The sequence below is a fragment of the Brachycentrus maculatus genome, unplaced genomic scaffold (genome assembly GCF_059751285.1).
Source record: "Brachycentrus maculatus isolate JH-2025_06_01 unplaced genomic scaffold, ASM5975128v1 h1tg000116l, whole genome shotgun sequence".
In the NCBI taxonomy this organism is placed as follows: Eukaryota; Metazoa; Arthropoda; class Insecta; order Trichoptera; family Brachycentridae; genus Brachycentrus; species Brachycentrus maculatus.
This window is the reverse complement of record NW_028280869.1, coordinates 701-10,998: the sequence shown is the minus strand read 5'-3', so window position 1 is coordinate 10,998 and position 10,298 is coordinate 701. Positions and strand designations below refer to the sequence as shown.

The following is a 10,298-nucleotide window of genomic DNA, read 5'->3' as shown; positions in this document are numbered from 1 at the left end:
GAATATGTAATTCGCTATATAATATAACATAAATAATATAATATTCAAATATTGCTGCAGACTATTGACGAATTAAGAAAAATGTATGTACACATGTCTACTAAGTAGTAAATATATTAAGGCAGTATAAAAACAATGCAATGTAAATACATTTATTAGTGATTTTTGGATTTTTAAGCTGATGAGTTCCAATATATTTGCTGCACTGTATAATGATTTGGATGAAGTTAGGTAGGATTCAGGTGGTCACCTTATTTGTAAATAGACTTTTCGTCACAAGCTCAAACTTTCAATTAGGTTAAAGAATATTGCCGATAAGGAAGATATTATATGTATAAACTATCCAGGTAGCATATTCATTTTATAATCTAGGAAGCACTGCTGTAACTCTATAATCAAATGTCATTTTCAAGGACGTTATTGCTATTATTTAGTTAGAAATTGAAATCAGCAATCTATTTCATTTACTCCCCTCAATTACGCATTAGTTAGAAAGAAACATATATACAAAACAACAGTGAAACGTCACTGATATGATAAAATTTTCTAACCTCTGCGATAGGTCAATTTGCTTGAATTGTCAAGTGTGGTAGACTGATAGCGAACTGATAGCGGAAAAACGTTTTATTTATCATTGTAACATAATAATTATCAACGTAGCTAGCTTGTGTTTGATTCGTATTAGCTCAGCTTTTAAAATTCAGTTAAATACTCGCGTATTTCGGGGGAGCATTGCCTAAAGATACCGGTGAGATGGCGTCTTCACTTTTACGAGTTCTTCGCAAAGAAGTGAGTTAGAAATTTACGTTAATATTATTATATTTACAAAATCTTATAATGTGAATTTAACATTTTTGCAATTTGGCAGCACTTTCCTGTCTAGTTTATAAGTTTTTTATTGAATTTTACACTTCACATCTTGGAAGATTTTTTAAAAAGATTCCTACTAAAAGTTTTACATAGAAAGAACGTTATCAGATTCAAGTTGGATTTATTATTATTATTATTGTTTTTCTGTACAAAATAAATGTAAATTGGTGAGCTTATTGCTAAGAAGCAATATCTTTCAACCAACCAAATCAAAGTTTAAACCTTATACAGCTGTTTGAAACATATTAGGCTTATACAATTTAGAATGAAAGGTTATAATGAGTTGCAGTATGAATGATCAAATAATTATAATATTGTATATTAATAAACTGTAAAATAATTTAAGGTAAGGAATATATGGGATAAGTAGAGGGAAACCAAGGAAGCTATGATATTATGAATTGTTAGGGTTCTAAACCAAGAAAAGTATTGTTTCAGGCTATCTTGGTTTTTTGAAAGCTTTCAGAGAATTATTTTGAGATTAAAAACAAAATTAACTTGTAAAAAAGTCTTTTTGACATATAATCCAAGTTACATAGTTGTTAACATTATCCTGACTTGATCCAAAACAACTTCTTTGTCTTTGTTGAGATATCTTTATAAATCATAATTGTTTTATCAATTGATTCGGCAGTCACTTTGTCCTTAAATCCATCCATTTTTAATTTAAGTTTTACTTAGTGCATACCACTATTTCTTAAAATCTATTGTGACACGTGTTTCGATGCATTCCTTATCATTTTCAAACACCATATACAGAGTTTGAAAATTATGCGGAATGCATCGAAACACATGTAACAATAGACTAAAAAAATTAGTGGTATGTACTAAGTAAAACTTATATTAAAAACCATAATAATTATCTTATGTTGACCATGTTTTTAACAGTACATACATGTTTTAAATTTGTATTGACTCTTGATCACATGTGTTTTTTATAAGCTCTTTGATTCTTTTAAAACTCGGAGATAAGATAGATCACAGGGGGGAACAAGATAGTGCCATTTAAGTATTAATTTAACCATTTTTTTCTTATTTTGTACAAAACTGATAACACAAGATAATTTTGTCAAAACAAATATACTTAATGATAATGAAGTCTTCATGGTATAAAGCAAGGTCAATATTTATGTAACAATTATTTTTAATGAATACAAGTGTATCCAGTTTATTTATATTGGATCTTTTAAATCAAGAAACCTTACTTAATTATTTACAATTTGAAATTGCATGTAATATTAGTATTTTTTTAATAATTTATTACACACTTAACAGTGACATTTAACAATAAATAACATAGTTTATCATTTTTATCGTCAGTAGAAATCAGGAAAAGTAAACTAAATACAATTTAAGCTTTTGGTCTCACCTATGAAATGATAAAAATTTGAAATATATTTATATATATTAAAAATTAGGACATTTCTCAAAAACTTAAATATGTTTCTCGATTAATAATTGATATCAAGGACATTGTAGTAGAACACATAAAGTCACACAAACATGTTCCGAGATAATGGAATAATTTATTTTTATTCTAAGCATTCTTGGATGCTATTTTATTTCATTTAAATTATTACTTATTATTTGTAAAGAATGTACTCTAAAGTATTCTTATGTAAGTGTATACCTTAAAAAAGTAAAATAATAAAAATAATTCTCTGTTGAAAAATGGGATATGTTTTTTTTATTGAGATATATTTCTTTAATAAACTTTTTAATAGTCCCTATACTAAAAATTAAGATATGTTTCTCAGTTAAACATTGAGATAATAAAGTAATAATAACTGTTAGAAAAAATTCAAAAAAGTTTCACAAGCGTTTTTGCCTAAAATTTCCACTCATGATTTACAAGAAATTAATGTAATTTTAAACATAAAGAATAAACCCACTCACAAGTAGGAATAGGTTATAAAACTTATAAAGTAAGGCCATGATAAGCGGCGTTGTACAAGCCGTGTCTAGATTTTAGAGTCACTTAGACATTAGATATAAAAAAATATGTTTTTTTATATTATTCTGCGGCTAAATTTTTCACCGCTTTATATTAAATGTAATGTCTCGTAATATCATTTAACAGTCAATATCTGTTTTGTAATATTATAAAATTTATAAATTTTTTTAAATATTACAAAACATAATTTTATAATAGATTCTTATCCAACATCAGTATGATCTTCATTAAATACAGGGACCATAAAATTAGCACACATTAATGGATTTCATGTATACATACAAAGGATTTAACCAAAACTGTACATTGAGAAATTTCAGTAGAGATGATGATAAATAATTCAGCAAGAAATACATAAATCATGTTGAAGCTCTTTGCATAAGGAGTTGCGGAAACAAGAGAAAGACTTCCGGAGAAATTTAGAATTTATTTATTCAGTCGACGTTCTCAACGGTTATATTCAAATGAAGGAAAGCTATAAAAATATTCTTTGTACTTTATTCATTGCTTTTAAAAGCATTTATATATTTTGCACATTACGTTACTTACTTTACATAGAACTAGCCATTATCATTTCTCATTATGATTATTTATGGTAACCAGAATTAAATATCTGCTGTTGCGAATTTAATCTTTGAACATTTGTCTTTTAGATGTCATTCATACCAGTTCTCGATATTGTCTAACATAGGATGTAGATTACTTTTTTTTTAAAAGATTGAAATATTTGTGTTTTTATTATTTACACAAATATTTCAATTTCATGCTATTTATGTGAGCCTCAGCGGCTTATTATTAGAAATAGGTATCAAATTGAGGGGTAGAGTGGGTTCGAACAGAGAAATTCTGACTTAAGAGTCCGCGACACTAACCGCGGGACCACAACCCGACACAGTCAGACATATCGCTTACTCCTTTCAAGAACGTCATAAATCAAAAAACTTGATTCTTTCGGAGAACGTTTTTAAAGTTTAAAAATATAATACAATGTATTAAAAATAAATATCAAGCCACTTATTGAACTTTTTACTGTGCAACAGATCTTTTTAAGTAAAACCTGAAGGTTTTTTCTCCATTTGAAAAATATTTAGTAAATTAAAAAAAATAATCAAACAATACCTTTTGTTCAAAATGCAAAAACAACACTTTCTGCCCTGAAGCGGGTAAATATTAAGTAAAAAATTTGCCGCTTTTGCTGGGATGTAGTACATTTTCTGGGCATTCCGAAAACATGCACAACTGAAAATTGTCGGTTTTTGATTTATGACGTTCTTGAAAGGAGTGAACGACATAATAAAAAATGTTATATTATACATATTCAATCTAACTTTTTAACATACCTTTCCTCATTTCCCTTATTTTTTTATTATTTTATATTCACCAAGCTTTTACATATTGACCAATTAGTAACTTAAACATTACAAATAATTCCACTCACTTTAATATGATATAAATTTTTTATAAAGGAGTAATATTATAAAGATTTTAATATTTTTATGTATTTACTATTCTTTTATGTTTTGCTGTATGATTCTTTGACTGGCCTCTAGCGTGGTCGTTTGTGTTCTGAATTTGGAGTCGGCGAGTTCCCCCTTAAAAATGGGTTTCAAAGAGGATTTGATCACGTGGACAGTATTGATAATGAGATAATTATGAATGTACCATGCATTATACAAGTTATGAAATAATATTTATTAACTGTGAAGCACTGATACTTTCTTGTTGGAGTTTTCTGGCATTGTAATGTAAATAGTTGTGTAATCAGATTATCATTAAAGTTATTTTCGGTTAGCGTGTGGCCGCATGAATTTTTCATTGTAAATTTAAAATTCTAATTTTGTTACAATACATATTTATCTATTCAATTGTAATGAAATATTTGCTTTTTGGGACATGAATTCATGCATTTTATGAGCGAGTAAACCTCTTGTGATAATTATATTTCATCATCAGGAATAATACTTTATTCTGTACATCATTCTCATATTCAAATAATGGATTTTGTTCAAATGAAATAAGATTAAATCTCAAGAAATTATTCAGTAGTTCCACGAAATGTTGTAAGGTTTTGAAATTGGCTTTTTTTTTAAAAAAAATCATTCAAATGAAAGAAAGTATGGTAAAACTTGCAATATTTATTAATAAATATAAATAAAAGGTTTACAAATGAAATTTGTTTTAAAGTTACTGTTTACGTGGGTAGTTTATTGGCAGAATGTTCCAGTCGATAATGTTATACACCTAATCTATTCATTATATCAATATTTTACGTTTTTTGTTGTACTTATTGATGTTAAATTTAAATTGTTAATTTATTAAACCATATCCGCTCCCTAGGTGGAGCATATGGAGTCCACAAACTTTCTCCAGGTTTTTTTATTGGCTGCCAGCTCCCTTGCATCCTCCTAAGTCAGATTCGCGTCCCGAAGTTCTGACGAGAACTGTCGACGAATTGTCAGCAGTGGTCGTCCTGGGCGGCGCGAACCTGATGCCTTGTAAAAGAGGCAAGCTTGATAAAGACTCTCAAGAGGCATGCGGAGTACATGGCGAAGCCAACAGAATCGCCTTTTCTTGAAGACAGTCGTGACCAAGATTTGCTGCGTCCTATGCTTTATCTCTACATTCCTCACAAAGTCAATCCACTGCACGCCTAAAATTCTCCGCAGACACCTATTCTCAAAGCTTAGTACACGGCTGCTCTGGGCCCTTGTAAGGTGCCATTTTTCACAGCCGTATAAGAGAACAGGAGCAATGCAGGCATTGTATAGGCGGCATTTGGTCTTCACCGAGTATAAATCCGATCTCCAATGTTCAATTTAAAAAAGCAAAAATCACTCGCAAACGAAATACTGTTTTTCCAGTTATTAGACCACTAGTAAAATTATTTACATTTCAGAGTATAAAAATTGACAAGCTCGAAATTAAATATTTTAATTTGGGTAGACAAGTGATAAAATAACTTGTTTTCAACATTGAAAATGATAAAGCAAAAAAATTACGATAATTAATTTATATATATATATATATATATATATATATATATATATATATATATATATATATATATATATATATATATATATATATATATATATATGTATATATATATATATATATATATACTCGTATATATAATAATAATAAAGTATATTACCTACTCAATTTTTTTCTTCTCTGGTATCTTCCTGTATTCAACGGTGCATTGAGCACAGTATTGATTGACACAGTGAAGTCCTGATTCGTAAGTTGTATGGAGGAAAGGTGATCAGTCCTGCACTGTAGATAAAAGTTTAGTCTATATTTAATACATATCGGAGTGAAACATAACTTTACATTTATTTTAACGGTATGCGGTAACATGCTATAACTAACAACTAATAACTGCTACACTATGGATTCGTACAGACATACTAAAAAAAATTATAAAATCTTTCCCAATAACAGCATGTGTGGGACTCCTAACTCAACTTATACAAATATATGAGGACAGAATCATTGTGGCTGATATATAGGCAGAATTTTCATGGGATACTTAAAAATTCAAAATGTGTTTAATAACAGATAATATTTATATAAAAATCATGCTAATGTCTAAGAGGGTGCTTGTAACACTTTTGTTTACCTATATACTTTTGTCTGACTTTGTAGTGTAGTGGTTCCTCCTAACGGATTATATATATATATATATATATATATATATATATATATATATATATATATATATATATATATATATATATATATATATATATATATATATATAAATCCTCAAATAAAGCTAAATGTCAACAGTTATCTTTAAAAGCAAATCAATGATTTACCGCTTCAATATGTTAACTCGAATTTGAAATGCGAAACCGGACCTAAAAATAAATTTAAATAACTTATCTGTCGTCTTCAATTTGATTATTTGAGCAAAGTCTCTTTCACTACATAAATGTTTATATTTTTCCTATGAATTTATAAAATATAGGCCAATTTACAGACAAAAGGCTTTACACCACAAGGGCTTATGTGATTTTTTAAAAAATATTTGTTAGCATGTACTTAATACACCATACATTTAGAAATGATACTATAACTGATTGTATTTTAAAATTATTTTTGTGTTGATTTTTTAAAAATAATTTAACCACAAAAAGTTTTTGTCAAAAACACCCAAATGTCATGTATGGATTAAAGCTTATCAAATATATTATGAAGAATTATTTATACTTCAGTGATCAAGCTAACACCGCATCAATCTGATGCCGTACCCAATGCACCGCTTGGGTGTGGATAGGCGCCAGAAGGAGATATTTCTCATTAATATATAATTGATTTTAATAACAACATTTTGACAGTGTCCAAATACTTGTTCACAAATCTGGATTATGATGATTTTATTATTTAAGCTTATAATTTGACCAGATAATTCGTTTACAACATTTTGAGTGTGTTCAGATAACTTGTTCACAAATTTGGATTATCTCCAATTACAGGAGTTATTTTTCATATTATTTTTTGACATCTCAACAAAGATGAAGAAGAATATGGAAGTCTATAATCACACACATCGCTCACTCCTTTCAAGAACGTCATAAATCAAAAATCGACAATTTTCAGTTGTGCATGCTTTCAGAATGCCTAGAACATGTACTATATCCCAGCAAAAGAGGCATATTTTTAACTTAACATTTACCCGCTACAGGGCAGAAAGTGTTGTTTTTGCATTTTGAAGAAAATGTATTGTTTAATTATTTTTTTAAATATACAAAATATTTCTCAAATGGAGAAAAAACCTTCAGGTTTTACCTAAAAACATCTGCTGCACAGTAAAAAGTTCAATAAGTGGCTTGATATTTATTTTTAAAATATTGTATCATATTTTTAAACTTTAAAAACGTTCACCTGAAAAATCAAGTTTTTTGATTTATGACGTTCTTGAAAGGAGTGAGCGACATGAGAAACGCCAGAAAATATCAATTTCATTTTTAAAATAGATGTCTCTAGTGAAGTTCTAGTGTTTCAAGAACAATGTTTCAAAATTGATTCATGTATATAGAACTTCCAAGAATTTGAGTAGTGTGGTTGTCAATAATGGGTAGAATTGGTGAATGTTACACATGTGTAAAGTTCACTTAAACCAGCCTATGACGGTCGTCGGCCCCACAAATGCCCAGACTTCCATATTCTTCTTCATCTTTGTTGAGATGTCAAAAAATAATATAGATTTTAATCTTTAATATTTTGGAGATCACTAAATAAAAATGAGTTTTTTCTCAAATCTCTTTCTAGGTACCAAATGTTGTACTCAGGCCGTACTCCAGTTCTGCCCCTACCACAAAGATGTTCATCAATGGACAGTTTGTGGAGTCTAAAGCGAAGGAATGGATTGACCTTCACGATCCAGCAACCAACGAAGTTGTCACCCGGTACTTCAATTGTTTTCTTTAAAACCTAGGTGGAAATATCTTCCAAACCAACAAAAAGCTAGTGCTAATGTGTAATAATACTCCCATAGTATATTGGTTAGCACGCCTGACCACCATGGATTCATTTTAGATTTAACTTAATGCTAAGGTACCATGATAAATGTTTATATCAAGTGTCAATTGTCATTTGATTACACCCACAAATATCGCATGTCTAATAATAGGAGTCCGCCTCTGTAGTGTAATGGTCAGCACGCTCGGCTACCGTTCTGGAGGTCCCGGGCTCGATTCCCAGGGGGGGTCAAATAAATATAAGTGATTTTTTCACTCTAATATTTATTCAATATTACCCTGGACTGGTACCTGAAGCGGAGGGCTGATCACCTTTCCTTCGTGTGTTATCAAGATAACACTACTTACTATCAAGATAACACTGTGTTTATATAATGCAGTGCCCTATGCACCATTGGGGTGCGAATAAGGGTTTGAATTGAAAAATTAAATAACAGGAGGCAAAGACACAGAATGAAACAAACACATAAATTAATGCAATTCTGGATCTATACATATTTATACTAACCAATGAGCCGAAAGTCTAGCTAGATAAGAACCTTTGTTCATAGCTCTTAACGCATTTTTGTTCATGAACGAGTTTCAATCTAAACTAGGATCCACATCTCTTGGTCAGTGTATCTAAACAGATCAGTAAGATCTGGTTATTCATGAACAATCCACGTCTCTTGTAAATCAATATTTTCTTAACCAATTTGCTTAAAGTGTCAAAAGTGAAATCCTACTAGTTTTTTAATTCTTATTTTTTGTTATGTATAGAGTACCCAAATGCACCCAAGACGAGATGCAATCTGCAGTGGATTCTGCTAAAGAGGCGTATAAATCATGGAGCCAATCTTCAGTCCTCACTCGCCAACAAGTCATGCTGAAGTCAGTACCAATTATGTTTATTTTATAAAAATATTTTAATGCCATCACTATTCTTACAGTTTTAATATTATTATTGATGGATGTTGAGAAGTCTGTATAAATGGTTTCTGAAAAAAAATGAAAGTATGACATAAAAGTTCGAAAAAAAAACAGTGGACTTGTTTGAGGAGATGTATAGGCAGAGGAGTTCAATGATCTATCTATCCTCTCTGTCTACCCCTACAGAAAGTGGTATGATGGTAAAGTTACTTAATATTTTGTTATAAATATGTTTTGTTTTTTGGATTTCAGGCTGCAACACATTATTAGGAATAACATGTCTCTCTTGGCACAAAACATTACAAAGGAACAGGGAAAAACACTTATTGATGCCGAAGGAGATGTCCTCAGAGGACTTCGTAAGTTTTTATATTGCATTACATAGAATTTACAATGTATGAAATAAATCAATATAATAATAAAAATGTGAATCATGAAACTATACAATACAAAAGTAGGTACTTAAAATATGTAGGTACTTATTTTAAGTATGACAACACTGTATTTTGAATTTTAATTCTTTATTCAAATTTCTTTCTACATAATTAATTTACTTGTTTTTCCCTCCATTTTTTTACTGTCAAATTGACACAAAAACTCCATTTTTGTTTTCATGTGTGAATTTAGATGTTAGGTTTATAGTTAAAGAAGTGTACAAGGAATGTAAAATGAAAGTTAAGCATGCGGTGAGTGAACGAAAACGCATGTTGAAAAAGGAAGAAGGAGTAAAAATGACAAAAAATTTCCAAGAAAATATAAAAATATTCTGGAAAGAAGTCAAAAACTCCCGAAATCTAAATGTGAATGGATGTATGAAATCGATTGCAGCGAAAGACGGAAAAATGGTGACGAATGAAAAAGATATAAAAGAGAGATGGAAAGAGTATTTCGAGGAGGTGTATGAAACGCATGCAATTAATAATAACAGCATGTGTGTCGTAAATACACTTCCTCAAATATGTGCGGATGATGATTCAGGAGAGATAGGTATGGAAGAAATTGTGAATGCCTCAAAGTCCCTAAAAAATGGAAAAGCTGTAGGATTCGATAATTTTGCTGCAGAATACATCAAGAATGGT

General features: G+C 29.7%; 1 protein-coding gene across 1 annotated transcript; it reads left to right on the top strand.

Moving 5' to 3' along the window:
• Positions 1-388: 388 nt before the first annotated feature.
• On the top strand, positions 389-9,956 carry LOC148309872 (putative methylmalonate-semialdehyde/malonate-semialdehyde dehydrogenase [acylating], mitochondrial). The gene is made up of 4 exons (XM_088259351.1): positions 389-789; positions 8,102-8,238; positions 9,070-9,180; positions 9,472-9,956. The coding sequence occupies exons 1-4, from the start codon at positions 754-756 to the stop codon at positions 9,602-9,604; spliced, it is 417 nt and encodes a 138-aa protein (XP_088115477.1). The 5' UTR covers positions 389-753; the 3' UTR covers positions 9,605-9,956.
• Positions 9,957-10,298: the final 342 nt, after the last annotated feature.